The sequence below is a fragment of the Puma concolor genome, chromosome C1 (assembly GCF_028749965.1).
Source record: "Puma concolor isolate L17-30 chromosome C1, mPumCon1.1.hap2, whole genome shotgun sequence".
Taxonomy (NCBI): domain Eukaryota; kingdom Metazoa; phylum Chordata; class Mammalia; order Carnivora; family Felidae; genus Puma; species Puma concolor.
The window spans coordinates 204,890,328-204,909,342 of record NC_141674.1 but is presented as its reverse complement, the minus strand read 5'-3'; the positions used below and the strand labels follow the sequence as shown (position 1 = coordinate 204,909,342).

At 57.5% G+C, this 19,015-nt stretch overlaps 1 protein-coding gene across 9 annotated transcripts in view; it reads right to left on the bottom strand.

Annotated features, from left to right (window-relative positions):
- The window catches only part of SPEG (striated muscle enriched protein kinase), a 56,882-nt gene extending 40,284 nt beyond the window's left edge, over positions 1 to 16,598 (bottom strand). Inside the window, exons 1-6 of one of the 9 annotated variants that reach the window (XM_086719717.1) lie at positions 15,896 to 16,595; positions 7,780 to 7,822; positions 6,860 to 6,930; positions 6,185 to 6,274; positions 5,765 to 6,101; positions 1,625 to 2,928 (exon numbers count right to left, since the gene is read on the bottom strand). In XM_086719717.1, the coding sequence (XP_086575843.1) occupies positions 1,625 to 2,928; positions 5,765 to 6,101; positions 6,185 to 6,274; positions 6,860 to 6,930; positions 7,780 to 7,822; positions 15,896 to 16,274 (2,224 nt within the window). In that variant the 5' untranslated portion in view covers positions 16,275 to 16,595. Of the gene's footprint in view, positions 1 to 1,624; positions 2,929 to 5,218; positions 6,102 to 6,184; positions 6,275 to 6,859; positions 6,931 to 7,779; positions 7,823 to 8,884; positions 8,955 to 15,895 lie in introns of those variants that run through there. The other 8 variants (XM_086719714.1, XM_086719716.1, XM_086719715.1 and 5 more) reach the window with 8 other exon arrangements.
- Between the last annotated feature and the right edge of the window lie 2,417 nt (positions 16,599 to 19,015).

The following is a 19,015-nucleotide window of genomic DNA, read 5'->3' as shown; positions in this document are numbered from 1 at the left end:
GACTCCACATTAGCTGGACTTCTCAACTTCAGCCACAGCGACTGTGGTTTCTGGAAGAAGTCTTGCACGTCTTTCCACAAATCAGTCATCAAGGGTGGTAGATCAGGCCCTGTTTTAGGAAGTGCTGAGTGCACAAGGTGTTCCCAGCTGCCAAGGAGACCGAGTACAAGCTAATAGCAACCCAAGCCTTAAGCAGTAATACCGCTGTCACAGGACAACATGTGGTAAGTTGCCAAATTAGTGATGCCACCGGATTCAAGAGGGAGCAGCACGTGGGTCCAGCAGCCGTCTGAGACGCCTCACGAATCAGCGTCGATTCTGACCATCCACCAAACAGTAATACTGTACCTACAGTGCACTAAGCTCTGTATGAGTACCAGGATTACAACAAGAAAGAAGAAGCACTCCCTGCTTCCAGGAAGCTTGTACGCACGAATATATCCTCCAACCCCACTGCAGTGGATCCCTCTACCAGAATGGCCCAACTCTGACATTCTTTAAGCTAAACAAAGCACGGCGTAGGTAGCCAAAAGAGCAGCGAGACTCCCAATCACACTCTTTTCCAGCTCCATAACCTTGGACAAATGATATAACCTCTCTGCGCCTCAGCTCTGTTATCTGCAAGGTGGAGCTGATAAGTAACACTCAACATCTTACACAGCTGACATACAAATTAAAATAAAACAACATCCCTAAGCTCCCAGTTAATACAACACCTGTATTGCGGTATGCAATAATGTGGCCAATAGGGCAATGGACAGGTACCTAATTATTTTTTAAAACTTTGAGGTGGTAATACTTAAATTAAAAATAAATTAACTTTGATGAAGAAAAATACAAGGTGGTAAGTGAAACGAAAGCAACTCTGACGAGGGTCCTGGGAGCAGTGAACACAGGCATCTGGCCTGGGGAAGCAGCAGGGGGTGCGAGTGAGTCAAGGATGGCTTCCTAGGCCTCCATCCAGGAGTGGACCCCGAGTTGATGTTCAGGGTGAGCAGAATTAGGAGCAGGGGCATTCTGGCTGTTGGCCACCATCCACAGGACGACTGGGAGACAACACACAGGCTGGCATGTATCTACGGTCAGCACAGCCACACAAGGACTCAAGGATGGGAGAGAGGCAGCGAGGTGATAGACCGGGTCAGATCTCAGTGGCCACAGGTGGGTCAGGGGATGGCGCTGGGATGAAAGGGCACAGATGAGAGGTGGCTGGCCCAAAGCTTGCCTGGAACAGGGGCCTGACACATTATTTATTGAGATGGCTTTCCATCTCTTCCCCCACAGAGGAGTGGGGTTTGGAGGGGCTCCTCAGATTCCCAGCAATGCCTCCCACCATGGTTAGGTCCTTGACCCAGCTGGCCATTGGACCCAGGGTACCTGCGGCAGGCATCTGGGCACCTTTCTTTCTTCGGCTCCCCCCAGCCTCCACCAAAACACACTCGCACTCTGCCTCACCAGCAGGCAGGTTCCAGCACAAGGACCTTCACAGACCTTCACTCAAACTCAAACCTGGTGCTTTCCCTGTGAAGCCCGCCCTCTCAACTGCCCAGCAGCATCGCTCTCCCCAAACGTCCTCCCACCCAGGTCTCACTCAGCACCTTCTCAGCCCTCGCCGAGGCCTTACCGAGCTCAGGTGAGGTGGGCCGGGCACGGCGACCTCTGCCCTGGCTGCGGGCCCCTCGGCGGTCCCAGGGCCCCCAAGGACCGTCCTCCTCCGGTCCTCTGCGGAGCCTCTTCTCGGCCTCAGGCCCCGCCCTGTTCTTCTCCAAGGTCTGGGGCACAGCAGTGCTCTCCTGGCCCGGCGTGGCCCAGGGCAGGAAGCGCACGGCCTGCGTTGGGGGCTCCCTCTTCCGACCCGGGGGCGCTCTCGTCCTGGCCTCGGGGGGATCGGTGGCGGCGGGGGGCGGCACGGGACTTCGGCACTCCTGGATGGCTCTGCTCCGGGTCAGCGGGAACTGGTCCCGGCGCCTGACTTCCTGCTGTGGGCCTTCCCCCGGCTCTGTCCTGCCCGCCGGCCCGCGGCTCCTGGGCCTCCCCTGTTCGTCCCCGAGCTTCCCCGTGACGCTCGGAGGGGGTGGCTGGGCGGCGGCGGGACTCTCGGCCCGAGGGGTCTTGGGAGTGGAGGGCCGGGAGAAGAGCGGGGGCTCGCCAGGCTCTCGGGGGGACGGGGCCCGCTGCAGCGTGGCGCGCAGGGACTCGTGAGAGCGCACCAGCTCCTCCCGCGACGTGGAGCGGCGGATGCGGCCCAGCTCCTGGGCAAAGCGCAGCTCAAGGTCACAGGCCGGGCTGCGCTGCCGCGTGCGCTCGTCCAGCGAGGCCGCCTTCTGCTGGAACAGGCGGCGGCGCCCGGCCACGCTGCCCCCCGGCGCCCGAAGCTCCTCCTGCGAGGTCCCGGGTGTGCCCCAGGGCGCTCCGCCGTCGGATTTGGGCTGCTCCAGTGAGCGGGCCTTGCGCAGGGGTACCCATGGCCGCAGGGGCGCCGGCGGCGAGTCGCTGCGCTCCAGGCTGCGCCGTCGCTCCTCGAAGAACTGCAGCTTGTCCAGGATGCGGGAGCCGGCACGTACCAGCCTGGGCGAGCGGCCCAGCGCCGACAGGCGGCCAGAGGCCTCGCTCAGTGGTGTCTGGGGCCGGGACTCTGCCGTGCCCGCCAGCGAGGGCCCCGACGACTTGGCCTTTTTCCCTCGCTTCTCTTCTGCGGTGGCGTCCTCCGGCAGCACAGGCTCCTGCGTGCGCCGGTGGGGCGATGTGGGGGTGGCGGGGGGCTGGGCGCTGGGTCCCGGCGGGGGCCGCTTACCCACCCGAGGGGACGGTGGGGGCAGCAGCGCGGATTTGGAGGGAGGCGGTAGGGCGGGGCGACGCGGGGCCTCACTGGCCGGCTGAGGCTGAAGATCAGGCTCCTCCCTGTGCAATCCGCTCTGAGGGACGCTGCTGCAGAACCAAGAGGAAGAGGGGTAGAAGATTTAGGGATCTCCCCTCCTAGACCTTCAGCTCGTCATAGGAATTGGACGGTGGGGCATGCTGGGAAGGCTTGGGGGTGACATGGGTCAGACCCTCTGCCCCCTCCCCCCAAGAGGAAGGCACAGCCATAGCAGGTGCTGGGGAGAGGCTGGCTGCCCTGGCACCAGAAGACTGGTCTGGTGGCTGGGCCCAAGTACAGACTCAGCATCCCGGGCTCTGGCCAGTCCCCTCCCCCCAGCCCCGGAAGCTGGGAAACAGCAAAAACAGAACGGAGCGGTGGGAGAGAAAAGAATGAGCTTAGGACCCAAAGGATGGTGAAGAAAGGCAGGAGGGTTGGATGGGGAGGGGCCCTCTCAGGAATGCAGCCTCCCACTCATTCCTGCCCCCAGCTGGCCCCCGCAGCCCTGCCCATCCTTAGCAGGACATACCCCTTTCACAGTGGCCTCTAGAAGAATAGGCACTAGCCTTCGGGGGGCAACACCCTTATCCCAGGGACTACCTAGCACCTACTCAGACCTAAGCCCCTTGCCAGTGCTGACACAACGCATCAGGTGGCAGCTGAAGTCCCTGGGGTGGGAGACTAGAATACCCAGGTTCCCATTCTCTTTGATCAATCTGCCCCCATTACAGGCCTTTGACTTCCTCCTGCCTCTGGGAAAATTACCTTGAATCCTTTGAACCCCCTCACCCACCTCCGCCACCTTCCTCCCACCCAGCACAGAAGCTCCCCAAAGGGGTATGCTCCGAAATAACTCAGCTCAGAAATAACTACTGCGTGGGCCTGAAGAGGGGGGTGTGGGAGAAGAGGAAGAGGGAATGAGCTGGTCAGCTCAGAGTACCCCTCTCACCCACAGAGCTTTTGATGCCCAAGAGCTGGGCCTCAGTTTCCCCTATCTGGATTCTTGGGGAACACATCAAACAGAAGGATTGGCAAGGAAACGAATCGGAGATATTAACATCATACCTGACTCACTGGAGAGAGCTTACTAAAAACTTAGGAAATGGCTCATTGAGTACTCACTGTGTGCCAAAGCGTGGACTAAATATGCTTAAGGTGCACTGAGCCGCTTAATCCTTACAACAATCCTCCGAGATAGGAAGCGTTACTGCTTCCATTTACAGATGAACAAATTGAGGCTTAAAGAGGAAAAGTGCCTTACCAAGGTGACACAGCTAGGAAATGGCTGGTATCAGGACTGAAACCCAGGTGGTCTGACTCCTGAGCCCTTATTCCCTGCAAATGTCTAGGATTCTGAGGGCACAGAAGGGAGGAGAAATAGGGTACCAGCCACAAGCAGAAGTTCTAGCAGGTGCCTGAGTGTACGGATGTTTCAGACTACCTGGGTCAGCCACCCACACTGCAGACCCCACCTCTGACTGCAAGGTGGGGGGCGGGGGGAGGATGATGGGTAGAAGAGCAATCCACAGTGTCCTGAGGGAACAGAATCTCAGCCAGCCACCTGCAGGGAGGCAGAGTTTACTATGGGGAAGGGACAGCAGAGAGCAGAGTCCCTGATGAATGGCCTCTGGGAACTGGGTAAGGCATTGGAAAGAAAACGGGGACAGCAGAGGAGGCCTCTTGCTGGCAGTTCTGAGCTCCAGGCCAGCCTCTGTACCACAGACACCGCTAAGGAAATGGGTTCCTCTGAAGTTGCCATAGCAACTCCAGGCTTAGGCTGAGGCCTGGCAAAGGAAGGCAGGGAAGGAAAAAGCGAGTCCAGGGCCCCGGAGTGCCTGGTTAATGCCAACCAGATAAAGCAAGGGAGCCTCCCCTGCCCCAGACCTCTCCCCTGCCTACCGCTAGCCATTCCAACCACCTTCAAAACAGCCTCCCTCCACCAGGCTCCTTCTTCCTCCTCCATGATGGTCCCTCCCCCACACACTCATACCCATCACAAGTTAGGCCCCTCTCAGCTCCCCAAATGTCCCCCAATACCTCTACCATCAGCCACTCCCCTCTTCTACTATAGCACTCCCTCCTGTATCTGCCAGCCCCCAAATCTCTAAAAATGGCTCCAATGCCTCACTCCAAACACCTCCGCTCCTTGCCACCCCCTGCCACGACAACCTTCATCCCTCCCACGCCCCCCCCCCACAGGCATTTCCCACCAGGTCATCACATGCTCCTAGCCTCCATCACTCAGCCCTCTACCTCCACCCCAGCCCCCTGACTCCATCCCTCCTTGCCCACCCCTGCCTCCCACACACCCCACATCCTCCTGCCTTCCCAGGCCCCTGGCCCCATCTACTCCCTGACCACCTCACTCTCTTCTCTCTCCCGGCTGCGCTCTTGCTCCCTTGCTCTCCTGCTCTCTCGGGAGCTGCCTTGCAGAAAGGTTCCGTTCCTCCCAGAAAAAGGCCCACATGGGAACAGGAATGTGCAGAGAGAAGAAAAGGCAGCAGCTGCTGAGACAGCAGGCACGGAGGGGGCCCTGGGGGGGGGGGAATCTGGGGGACAACTGAAGCCTGAATGGGCGAGGTGAGAGAGGGCCCCTGGGAAAGTGGAGATCTTGGAGGGGACGAGGAAGGGACAGAGGGGTCCACGAGACCATGGCAATGGCAGGGGGAAGCCAGGGCCGGTGGGAACAGGAGGCTGTGGGTGGTGACGGCACAGGAGGGAGACGGAAAGTGTGGGAGGACAGAGTAGGTAGCTGGGGCCAGGGTGGAAGCAGGGGCGGTGGAGAAGTGCACAGAGGGATGGATGGTGCAGGGGAGGTGGGGATGAAGGCTGACGGGGTGGTGAGGGGCAGTGCAGGACAGCATGGTGAGGTGGAACAGTGCAGGCCTGGGTGAGGCCATTACTTACACGTGAATCGAGAGCGCCCGTCCTCTGTATAGACTGAATGCGCTGCCATACAGGTCACTGGCCACCGAAAGGCTATCCTCTGACCCCCAGCTTGCGCCCACCAGATTAGCTCGAGACGCCCGTACCAGCGGCTCCACCCCCAGGTGCCGTGGCCCGGCCCCGGTTGCCTGTGCTTGCCTTGGGCTGCCCGGGAGGCGGCGGGTGCCACCCCTGCTGCCCGCTTCCTGCTCCAAGACCGTCTGCCCGCTGCCCCACCAGCTCACTTGCTCCTCTGAGGTGCCTGTCACGGAGGTCGGGGGTGTGTCCAGGGAGGTGCCCACCAGCGTGTCGGAGCCCCCTAGAGAAAGGAGCACGGTGAAGCCCGGGCACCTCTTGTAGGAAGCCCGCCTGCCTGCTCTTAGAGCAGCCCAGATAGCTCACCCGTGGGGGTGCTGAAGTCCCCGTCATCCCGAAGCTCCAGGCGTTGGGTCCCCTGCACATCGCTGATGTCATCCTCGCCCGTCTCCGAGTCTGGAGAAGAAGGGGTCTGTGTGGGCAGGGCCCTCCTCCCTCTGACTCCAACTCTTCCCTGTGTCTCCTCCCGCCTCCCCCCCACCCAGCAGGCTCCATCTTACCACCAGCACGGCTTCCACACCTATCTTCTCCCCTCTTTTGCTCCCCCACGTCCCCCTGCCCTTCCTGGGCTGCTCAGGCCAGTCCCGTGGCTTCACCTCTGCGCCCCTGGCTACTCACTCCTGCCTCCCTGGTAGTGCTCTCAAAGCCACCTACCATCCCCCCTCCCAGCCACTTAATGGATTACCAGGGTCTCAGCCCTCCCCTCCTCCCTGGTCAGTGATAGCTTAGGTTCCTGTGCAGCCCCCAAACAACAAGATCCTAGGTTCCAAGGCTCCAAAGTGTGGGTTCCAATACTCCAGGAACAAAGGGGAGTCACCTCAGAGTCGTACTGTCAGGGCACTTGACCAACTGCAGGGCCAGCCTGTCCTCCACCCCAAGCCAGCCGGAACACATCAGGGTGCAGCTGAGGCAGGGTGAGGAGAGGTCAGGATCGGGCAGGGAGAGGGGAGTGGAGGGCTAGGGCAGGAGCCAGTTTCCTACCGTAACTTTGCTTTCTGCAGGAGCGGAAAACTTCGCTTCCATAGGAGCAGCAGGAGAGAGACATGGACAGACTGTTATCAGAGCGTTTGTGGTGTAGGGCGTGGTGGATAGGCAGGACAGAGGGGGCATGAGGGTACCCAGTGCCCAGAAATGCCCTGTGGGGATGGGGGAGGGGGAGGGAGGCACCTGGAATGGGCAAAGCATCTCTCATCCTGACTGCCTGCAGGCTCCCACTGTGCCCAGCTGGGGAGCACACCTGTTTAGACTGGTTATTCCAACTACCCCAGCAATTCTGTACCCTTGGCACTCTCACTGGTGCTGCCACTGGCCACGCACACACATGTACACACATACATCTGCTTGTGTTGAGCCCAGTCACAGACCCAGGCCCCCCATTAGGGGTTAGGCCCACCCTCCTTAAAATACTTGCGCTGTGCTTTGACCCTTCCTTGCAAACCAATCTCCCCACCTGTTCTGCATCATGATGTGACAGCTACCCTCTTCCTGATCCCTCTCTTCTACTTCTGAGTGGTCCTCAACAATGCCCAGTGGTTAGGCGAGAAGCAAAGTCTCCTGGGCATATTTTTAACTTTCCCAGGTTCTATCAGGTTCTGTGCCTCAGTTTCTCTATGAGTGCTATGACAAGCAGGAGCCACGTGCTGGTTGTCAAAGCATGGCAGTGAGCTCATCACCACTTGGCCCCACAGATGGAGAACCCTGAGCCCAGGCCCATGTTGGGGTGTGCTAGTGAGTCCCCCCCTCCCCCGCCATTGTTAGGTTCTCTCTCAGAGGGTATGGATGTGTACTGGGGGATCCCACATCTCATGGGCTGTCTTCCGGGCCTGGGTGCCTCATGAAGGGACATGGACCAAGAAAAGGAGTGGGCATGGGCTAGAGCAAGGAGCCCATGGTCCACGCACCATGGGTGAGTCGGCCAAAGGCCCGGCGGGAGTGGCCGGTTTTCTGAAAGAGAAAAGCCAGAATGAATTGTTGAGGGGAAGGCTCACTCCTGATGTCCCTTACTTCCCATCGAAACCTCTACATTAAACAGAAACTCGTTCCAGGGGCTGGGGTGGGGCGGGGGGGGGGGGGGGGTGGGGGTAATGCACAGAGACTTAGGGCAGCCAGCTTCCCCAGTAGGGAATGTTTCCACTCTTCCCAGCCTTTCAGCCCTCCCAGCAGGAGCTCCAGGCTGGCTACCCAGCTTGGCTCTGGGGAGGAGCAGAGGAGGGAGAGAGAGGACAGCAAAGCTGTGGGTCAAATGCTGGGACTCTGACAGAGGCTCACAGGACTGGGGACCTGAGCGACACCCCCCCCCCCCGAGATAGAAGCTAGGGGATAAAATAGGAAGCTGACTGACGTGAAGGAATGGGGGGGTGGGGGGGGGTGCTTGGATGACTGGGAGATGGAGGGACGAGGGCATAGATTCCTGCTTGGGGGGGGGGAGTAGGTGGGTGAGGACAGATACCTGAAATAGGTGTCAAGCGGGCGGGGAGGGTGATGGGGGAGCAGAAGACAAGGTCCCCCAAGGGCCAGAGCCTCACGAATGCAGGAAGGAGGCCCGGGTACGCGGAGGACAGGGCAGGGCTTAGGGAATTTATTGCGCTCGGCGCGGATCCCTGTGCGTTGCTTCCAGGAGATCGGGAAGATGGAAGGCTCCAGAGTGGGGGGGCTGGGGAAAGCCGGGGCGGGGGGCCGGGGTTGGACCGAGGCGAGAGGGGACGGGGTGGCAAAGAAGCCAGTGGGTGCTCCACGCCGAACTGCGGCGGGGGCCTTCCCGGGGGGTCGCGGGGACTGCGGGCAACTGGGGGGTCTGCCCTTCGGCACGGGGAGGGGCCGGCGCGCGCGGCACGCAGTCTGGGGAGCCCCCCGCAGCGCGCCCGGCCGCGGCCCTAGGCCGCTGGGTGGGGCCGGCGCGGCCCCGGCGCCCCCTCCCCCGGGGCCCGGCCGCGGTGACCCGCCCTCCCTTGGGGCGCCCAGCCCTGCCCGCCCCCTCCCGGCGCCGCCCGCCCCCGGAGCCCTCACCTGGAAACGCTTCTTCACCCACAGCTTCTTCATGGCGGGGGAGGGGGCCGCGCAGGCGGCCGGGCGAGGAGGGGACGGGCGGGGGCGGGGCGGAGTCGGAGGCGGGGCCGGGGGCGAGCAGGGGAGCGGGCGGGAGCCGGCGCCGGTGGCGGAAGGAGCCGCGGGGCCGCTGGAGCCCGGGCGGGGGGAAGGCGGCGGCGGCGGCGGCGGCGGCGGCGGCGGCGTCCAGAGCCCGCCCCTCCCCCGCCAGCCTGCACCCCACCTGGCGCCCCTTCCCAGGCCTGCACCCCTGCGACCTCCGGGGCGGCGCTCACCTGCCTCCGGTCACCCCCGCCCCGCACCTGCCTCCCGGGCCCTGGGCACATGGGGAAACTGAGGCACAGAATGGGGTGCAGTGGCCCCTATGAGAGTTCGGGCCACCCTCTCATTGGCAGCCCGACGCGGTCTCCACGCCACCCCCACTCGCGTCCCGCGGGGCCGCTCTGGAAGGTCAGCCGCATCTCGACTTGCTCACTCCACAAACATGCGCACACTCCACTGTGCCAGGCAGTACCGAACTCGTCACCGCGGGAACACGCCGCAGGGCCACAGCGCCGGGCGGGGGCGTCTAGGTCGCACACTGGGTAAAAGTCCTGGTGGGTGGGGGCTCCGTGCTGCCATGGACGGAGACTAAAAACCCTCTGGCTCCTCAGGAGAGCCAGAGAGGACCCTAGAGTCTCTTGATGGTAGGTACTCTGTCCCTACCCCGTGGCGCATACACACACACACACACACACACACACACTCACACACACACACACCAGCTAAGGTGCCCAGAGATACTATTATTCACAAATAGGACCCATTTTCTCATTCATAGGTGAGTGTACTCCCAGGCTTCCTTTGTCCTTCTCCCATTCAGAACCATGCACACTCTGCCTACACAAAACTCAACCCTTCCTTCCCCCCACCCAGCAATCATTACAACTAAGTTTCTTAAGCATTTACTAAGTGCCAGGCACTTTATAAATGTTACCTCATTGACAACAACGCCTTATGGACATTTAACAGGCTCCATTTAACTGACAAGTGACTAAGGCTCAGAGAAGTCCTATCACTTAGCCAAAGCCATACAGGTTCTGTGTCACCCTGTCCTCTAGATCCAAATCCCCACCCCAGCATACACAAGTAGTGCCATTCCTGGCTTCTGAGCTGTGACTACAAAGTCATCTTCATTAACAATTACTGCATGCTTAGTATGTACTGAGCATTGTGCGAAGCACTTTTACATGAATCAATTCATTTAAGCTTTACAATGAGAGGCAGGACTGAGGCAGAGAGAGGTTATTTGCCCAAGGTCACACAGCCAATCACTGGGGGAGCCAGGATTCTAACCCAAGCACTGTGACCGAGTTATTGACCACTATGCAATAAAGCCTCACATTGCTAATAAGTCAGTATGTTACCTAACTTTATTTCTTTAAAACAGGGGTCCAAAATAAATACACAGCCAACTGATGAGTTTTGTTTAGCCTGCACTCTTATTTTAGGTGGGGCATGGACCTTCAAGTTCAGCCCCTGACGACTATACCTCTCTGTTATCAATTTCTACTGGGCTTCTGAAGTTATTTGAATTGTTTTTTTAATTTTTTAACGTTTTTATTTATTTTTGGGACAGAGAGAGACAGAGCATGAACGAGGGAGGGGCAGAGAGAGAGGGAGACACAGAATCGGAAACAGGCTCCAGGCTCTGAGCCATCAGCCCAGAGCCTGACGCGGGGCTCAAACTCACGGACCGTGAGATCGTGACCTGGCTGAAGTCGGACGCTTAACCGACTGCGCCACCCAGGCGCCCCAGAAGTTATTTGAATTTATGGACCTTTTTTTTTTTAGTTTAAAGTCATGTCTTGTACATTCTGGGTGCACACAGGTGGTCCTGTTTCCCAGAACCCCAAAGGCAAATGTCGCATGTACAGGCATGTGCATGGGGATGTACACTCAGAGCATACACGTGTGCGTCCATATCGGTTCCAGTCAGAGCACCCTGGACACCCACAGGCGCTTTCCCTGCCCACCCCCAAACACACCCACTCACAGATGGGGAAGCTGAGTGAGGAGAGGGGGTAACTTGAGCCCCTGTTCCCCAGGAGAATCCGAGGGGCTGGCACATTCCATAGCAAAAATAACCAATGGGCAGCGGGCGTGAGTGACGGGACAGCTGGGCCGAGGACAGGCCTGTGGGATTCTGTGTTCCTGTTCTGGGTCTGCACTGCTCACCCCCACAGGGCTGGCCTGCGATAGGCTTGCAGGGTGGGCCACCCCCAGCTGGCCCTAGATTGCCCCATTTTCCCCTCCATGGCTGGACAGGTGTGCCCCTTTGTCATTTCCCCAAACCCAGACTGCCAATTCCCACACTGCTAGCATTTCCCCTTCCAAAGAAAGCCCAGCTCATCATGCCATGCCCGATCTCTCATACGGACCCTCCTCAGAGCCAGATGCACTCACTCCCCTCCTCCTTGCCTCTTCTCTTTCCTTCCTGGAAGGTCCAGTTTCTCCCTTCCCTCCTTTTGCTTATCCTGCTCTGCATTTCTGACATACTATAATATTTTTACTTATTTATTGTGCTGATTGCATATCGTCTGTCTCCCCTCACTAGGATGTAATCTCTAGGACAGGAACTTGGGGGTTTCCCCTCCTCTCATGTAGCCCAAGCACCTGAAACAGTGCCTGGCCCACAGTAGACACTCGATAAAATGAGAGGGGAGGGCAGAGCTGGGGATGGTGGGGATAGGGATGGTAAATCTTCCTGGAACAGCTCATTCATCGAGCCCTCCTCCCTCCTCTGTCCAGACCCAGACCCTTTCCTAAGAAATAGCTGGAGCAATGGCCATTTCAAGTTCCACTCAGGATCTTCCCAGGAGAGCCTTCCCTGGCTTCAGGAAAGTTCTCCCGCATGGGCTTTGGCTACTTTGGGGCTTCTCTGCTCCTGTCTCTCTTTTATCCCAGGGCTCCTCACTGCTGCCACTCTGGCTCCTCCTCCGCTACCTGATGAGGCCTGGGCATGAATGGATGGCGACACTCTCCCCACCCATTCCCAACTCCATACTAGTCTCCTGGCTTTTCATCCAGACATTCCAAATTCCTGGTGAAAAAGAGAACTGCAGAATATTCCTCAACACAGGTTCTGGTGTATTCCCACCTTTTCCTTGCTGAACAAGCCCTCTCTCCCTGTCTGTAACCTCTCCTCTCCATGCTCTCAAGTCCCCAGCATGGTCCACTCCTATCTGTTGACCTTTGGCCCTTCTGACTGAAACCAGAGTCTTCCAGACTCCAGCTACACAACATGCAACTAACAGGGTAAGCACTGTCAGCTTGCCCCTTCTCTCGGCTGTGCCTTGTCCTCCTTACCCCTTGCCCTTTAAGCCTCCACCTCCAACCACACATGTCCCAAGCTTCAAGGGTGGTGTTTGTTCTGGTCACTTGATTTGCACATAGCTCCACAACCCAGTCATGAAAGAGAATGCCCACCTATCTTGGACCAGCTACGGGCCAGAAGATGGCTTTGGGGATATGGTTGGGAGAAGGATGGTTAATGATGATAGATCCTTGCCTTTAGTCTTCCCATGCTTCTCTTCCTGAGGACAGGCAACGTGGCCCTGAACCCAAAGATCTGGCTTTCAGATCTGGCTCTGACACTTCTCTTAGGCATGTGACCTCGAGTCAATTCCCTCTTGGAACGCCAGTTTTCTTGTATGTGTAACCATCACAACAGTAATCTAGGCTTAGAAGATTAAATAATGGAATGATAGAGGGTTCTGTACACATGCTAAGGATTCTACAGGTAGCCTGCATGTCTGCCATCTTCACTATTCCTGGTCTTTCCTCATTTCTACACCCCAAATCCCACTCTCTTGTGTCCCATCCTCCAAACTCTCCAGCCTGTGGCCCACTTGTCTTCTTAAGGCCTCAGTCTCCCCAAGCCATGCCAATATGCCTCCATCCTTGAGCTAACATCTCAGGAGGAGTGCCAGGAGCCTTAGCATCACCCTGTCTTCCGGAGCCAGACAGCAATCCCAGCCAGGAAACTGCCTCCTTCTTCTGCAGCCAGGTCCTGGCTTGGCTTCCTCGAGAACCCTGAAGTCCTCCTGCTGTCGATCCCCACCAAGAAAAGTTTTCCATGAGTAAGTCTGAGCAATGCTGAGCTGCTGGCCCAGCTGCCTCTGACCAAGACCTGTAACTGCAGGGACTGGCAGTGGGGGCGGGGGTGGGGTGGAGGGGGTGGGGTGGAGGGGACTGGGCAATAGGAGGAGGAGGAAGCCAGACTCATGCAGTCAGTCCCCCACCACCACCAAGCAAAGCCCCCTGCCCTCCCCCAAATCATGTGAAAGGGGAGTACTAGTTAAGCACCTAGTTCTTTGCAGCAAATCAGATCCCCCCCCAAAATCCAGCTGAGCCACCTTCTATCTGTATAAGACATGACATTTAATCCTCTCCACCAGCTCCCCCAGGGTTGCTATGGGACTTCAATTATATATCAACAGATATGATAATGTGTCACCTGCCATGCAGTACTGTGGAGCTCTTCATAACATTACAGATTACCACCAAGAATAATTACCAACTGATAATAATTATAAGACTGGTCTTGGGGTAGGGGCGCCTGGGTGGCTCAGTAGGTTGAGGGTCTGACTCTTGATTTCGGCTCAGGTGGTGATCTCAGGGTTGTGAGGTTGAGCCCTGCATGGAGTTCCGTGCTGAGCAGGGAGCCGGCTTAAGATTCTCTCTCTCTCCCTCTGCCTCTCTCTCATAAATAAATAAATAAATAAATAAATAAATAAATAAATAAATAATAAGACTGGTCTTGGGGTAAAGATCTTGCCCGTAGGAAAAAGCTCTCAAATGTGACTTATGACTTGCTGCAGCCCACTCCTTTTTCTGTTTTAACATAACTGTCAAAAGGCCCCAAGTCCAGTCCCCGGGGCACCTAGGGTCCTTTCCTACCCCATGCCTCTCAAACGTGCTGTTCCACCAGCGCAGCCTGGAGACCATCCTCCTGGCCTCTATCTAGATACGCCCCGCCAGCATTCAGCCCTGCCAACCATGCTACCCAGTTTACAGAGGGACTGAGGAAACACATCTTGCAGGAGGGCTCTAGCACCCTGTCATTCTCCCCACTCTGGGGAACCAGAGCAGGCTAGAAGGCTCTCCTCTGAAAGAGAAGGTCTGGGCTACTCCCCATACAATGGACAGCTGCCCTCCCTTTCTCTTTCTCTCGCCTACCTCCAGAACTCCTTGAGTGGTAAAAAGCCCCCAAGGTGGAAACCAGGAGGAATGGGCTCTTAGTTCTGGGGTGGCTATAACTAGCAATATTTTTCTGGCAGATCTTTCTCCACTCTGGACTACAGTGTCCTCGCCTACAAAAGGAAGTATTTGGAGCTACTGTTCTCTGTGGTCATTTCAACTTGAAACAAATATGGCACTCTCAGTGCTTCCTTTCCCCTCCCTAAAATCTCTCTCCCCCAGACTGTATTCTCACCAACCTATCTATCATGCACTTCGGTTTATGTTCTGTTTTCGGTCCCCTTTGCCCCAAGGGGACCAGATCCCCAAGGACTCCGATCCTCCCCCAGTTCAGAGCACTACCAGGATCGTCTTCTTCCCCGACTCCTGCGCCTGGCCAAGTACAAGGCTAATCAAAAGAAGCCAGCCTTGACCCTCTCCGTCCCAGGCTTGGCCACAGGAAGTCCGAGGAACCAGTTGTTGAAGACGGTGGGGGTGAGCAGGGTGGCACGCAGGAGAGGGGGGGATGCTGACAGAGGGAGGCTGAGCCCCTGCTCCATCTTCCGACACGCTGTAACTCAGAGTCAGCTACCGAGGTCCCCCATCCTTGTGCCTCCTCCTTGTGTCTACCCAAGGGTGCACCCCTACACAACACCCCCCGGCTGGAATGAGAATTCCCTGTTGAAGATGCCTGGGACACACTCAGTGATCAGTGATCCCCACGCTCTTTGCCATCTCCCCAACTCCAGCCTACTTCCCCAGGATTCTGGTTCTGTCTGCAGAGAAGAACTGGCTGGCTTAGGGGCTGAGAAAGTTAAGGAAACCCAGACACTGACCCCGGGAGAGTCCGCCCTGGCCTGCCCCCCACACCAGCCCCAGCAGGACCCTGAGGACCAGGCCCAATCTCGGTCCCCTCCCTTCTGCCTCAGATCGACATCTGTCCCTTCACACACGAGCCTGGCACTCTACCCCCACATGGGCAGGGGCCCAAGCACAGGCCTGAGCATCCTCTTTCCACGCCCTCTGAACCTCAGGTAGACATACATGGCCGATTGGCTTTCCATCCCAATTCCACAAACCCCCATCCCTCAACTGCTTGTGCCACCAGACCCCTCCACGGCCCGCATAGGTACACACGCACATGCACGTGCACACCCTTGCATGTGGATTCTCAAGCACCCTCCTCCCTGCACACCGGGGAGCCCCCAGACCTAGCTTCACTCTCTGATGCTCTGCACTCTGTTCATAATTGTCTACCCACTGGCTTCTTCTAACTAGCCTGGTGCCCATTACACCAACCCTCCCCAGCAACGGACTGTGAGGAGCTCTGACCCATCCCTTCACATCGCAGTGGGACCTGGGGAGCCCGCCCCTCTTTCAGACATGTGCACACCTGTCAGGGGTCCCAGGTCTAAGTTATCTGAGCTGATGAAGACGATTTTTCCCCAGGAGGACTCTCTTTACTGGAAACTAGGAGGGCTTTCACTATGGAAGTCCCAGAGAGGCCTGTTTTGCTTACCAAATGCTGACCCTTGACCTCTGACCTTCCTGTGGTGGAAACCTCTCTACTCTGACACCCCTTTCCCCCCAGCACACACTTTCCTCTTGATGGGCACTTCTGGGTCAGCACAGCTAAGAAGCCCGAGCACCTGGGAAGAGACCTGGGTGCACCGGGACCTCCCCACGTGGCCTGGCAGTCCTTGTCCGGCTCCGAGCACCCCTCCCCACCGGGCACCCCCGCCTCCCCATTACCTCCGACCTCCAGCACCGTGAGGACAGCCTCACAGGAGGCCTGGCCCCGCTCGTTCTGGGCCCTGCAGCTGTACACGCCGGCGTCCTGCGCCCTGCAGCTCCGCAGCCACAGGCAGCTGGGCTCAGCGGCCTGTGGGGGCAGGGGCTGCCCGTCCCGGAACCAGCTGAGGCTGGGCTGGGGCGTCCCGCTCACCGCCACCCGCAGCCGCACGTCGCTGCCCGCCAACACCGCCGCGTCCTTCAGGGGCCGCAGGAAGACCGGCGCCCCGGCCGCCGCCCCTCCGCCGGCCCCCACCTTGGCTCGCTTCGGGGGCACCCCGGGGCTGGGGGGTGCCCTCATGCCCGCGTCCCCGCCTCGCGTGCCCCGGGCTTTCTGCATGGCCTCTGCGAGCTGGGCTGGGGAGAACGCTGGAACCGGACGGCCACGGGGGGCACCCGGGGGATGGTGCCCTGGGAGACGAGTCCTGGGGGGCCGGCGCCCTGCCTTCCTGCCGCCCGCCCGCCTTCGGCCTGTGTTACCCAGAAGGTCACCAGGGCGGCCGGCCGGTTGCGCCTCGGGGGCTATTTTTAGGCCCCCCGGCTCGGGTTGCGAGGGAGCAGTGGAGGGAGGGGGCAGCAGAGGAGGGGACTTGGACTCCAGACTGCCCCTTCCCTCTCTCCAGGAGCCCCTATCTCCAACACCGGCTTAAATGGGGGCCCTGAGGACTGGTTCCAGGCCCCATCCCCCATGGTGCACCGCCCCCGGCCCACTCAGGAGTCTGGAGTCGGATTACCCCTGGGCTCATCACATTGCCCTTCCTTCCACCCTCCCCCGGTGCTGCTGATTCCCAGCTGGGGGAGAGGGAGAGGAGGTCCTGGATGACATGTCTAAGAGGCAGATGGGGAAGCAGGCCACAGCGGAGGTGAGCAGACAGCCAGGAAGAAGGACCAGTGGCCACCCCCAGCCTCCATGCCAGCCTGGTGAACAGTAAGCCCAGGAACAGGGAGTCAGTGGATTCAGGCTCCCAGCTGGTCCTGCCCTAACTTGCGGGGTGGTACTGAAGCTCTCTCAACCCCCAAGTCCTCATCTGTTAAAAATGGGTAGTTGAATAGGGGTTGCAACAGGCAGAGAAGGGTGGAAGGACGTTCCAGGCAGAGGGAACAGCATGACCTAAATCAGAGCAAGCTGAAAGGAGATGACATGTTCTAAGAGTCAGAGGAGTTTGGAGACATTGAACTGCAGTGGGGTGGGGTGAGTGGAGGTTTTGCTTGCAAGGTCTGTATCCTGATGGCAGTGGGGCGCTGCTACAGGGTGTTACACAGCAGGATAACATGGTCAGAGCTGTGTTTTAGAAGGATCCCTCTTGGCAGCCATGGTGTGCAGGGTGAGTCAGAGTTGATGGGAGAGCTGGAGGTCAGTTACAGCGTGGTTCTCGAAGTATGGCACCTGTTGAAAGTACAGACTCTCAGTCCCCACCCCCAGAGACCAAGGTGCATCGGGGGTGCTGGGAGGGTCCAGGAATCTGCACATTTAACAAGTGGCCCAGGTGACTCAGATGCATCTAAGGGTTGCACTTTGACAAACATCAAGATGGGACATTACCGGTCTTAAAAGTTCAAGTGAGACTTTTGCAACGGAACAGTTCATATGCTGACTGGTGGTAGCCACATGAATCTACATATGTGATAAAATTGCGTGCACACACACACACACACACACACAGACTAATGAGTGCATGGAACACTGGTAAAATGTCAAGAAAGTGGGTGGCAATTTCCTGGTTGTGACATTGTACTGTAGTTATGCAACACGGAGCCATTGGGGATCGCCAAGTGAAGTATCTTTCTGTATTGTTTCTTAGAATCTCATGTGAATCTACAGTTATCTCGAAATAAAAAGTTACACAAAAGTTCAGGTGACAGACCCAGGCCTGAACTTGAGCCTCGAGGAGTGAAGCCTGGGAGGGCAGAGAGGAGCCTGAGGAGGAGCCCTGAGTCATTCTGAGATGCAGAAAGTTACTCTCAATGTCACCTCACCCCCCACCCTCACTCAGGAAGACCAAAGTCAAAGTGTGCTTGTGCATGTGAATGCAGAGGGTACAGAAGAGACAATTTAAGCACTGAATTATGTCCACAGGGATTAAGAGCCTTGAGGAATGAAATTTCTTTGTTGTTTGCATGCATCACAGCTTACTCTTTGTGCTGTTCAGTTCTTTGGGTTTTGACGAAAGCACAGAATTGTGCATCCTCTACCTCAGGACCATACAGAACATCACCCTAAATATTTGCCTGAATATCCCTTTTGTGCTCAACCACATCCCCTCCGCCGATCCCTGGAAGCCATTGATAATGAAGTATTAAACATGAATGTAATTCTAAAAAGATAAAAGTGGGGGGGGGGGGGTGGGGCGGGAGGCTTCACAAGCAGATGGAACATCAAGAACAAAGAACTAGAGGGACGCCTGCGTGGCTCAGTCGGTTAAGCGTCCCACTTCAGCTCAGGTCATGATCTCACGGTTCATAGTTCGAGCCCTGCGTCGGGCTCTGTGCTGCCAGCTCAGAGCCTGAAGCCTCCCTCTCTCTCTCTGCCGCTCCCCATCCTGAGTGCTCTCTCCCTCTCTCTCTCTCAAAAATAAACATTAAAAAAAAAAAAAGAACAAAACCCAGTAAATCCAAAGCCACCTAGCACTAGACCTCAACAACTCGCTCAGAATGCATGCAGTTAGGTGGTCTGTAAACGTTGACTGGGTGGTTGGTTGGTTGGTCAGTTGGTTGAATAAATGAACTGTGTGGTCTTGAGTAAGTCACTTAATGTCATAGAGGTTCAGTTTCTTCATCTATAAAATGGGGTAGCCCAACTCAGGATTTATTCGTTCATTCAACAAACATTCTTGAGTTCCTATTCTGTGCTTAGCACTGTCCTAGGCAGTAGGGATATAGCAGTGGACAAAAAAGACAAGGATTCCTGCCCTGCGGGGGAAATGGAGCAGGGCAAGGGAGATGGGAGCGTGGTGGGGCTTGAACTTTCGAATAGGGTGGTTGGAGGCTCACTGGGAATAATTGAGCCAATCTTAAAGGAGTGAGGAAACAAAAGGTGTGGATATCTGGATAGGACTGCTTCTGGCAGAGGGGGGAGCGTGC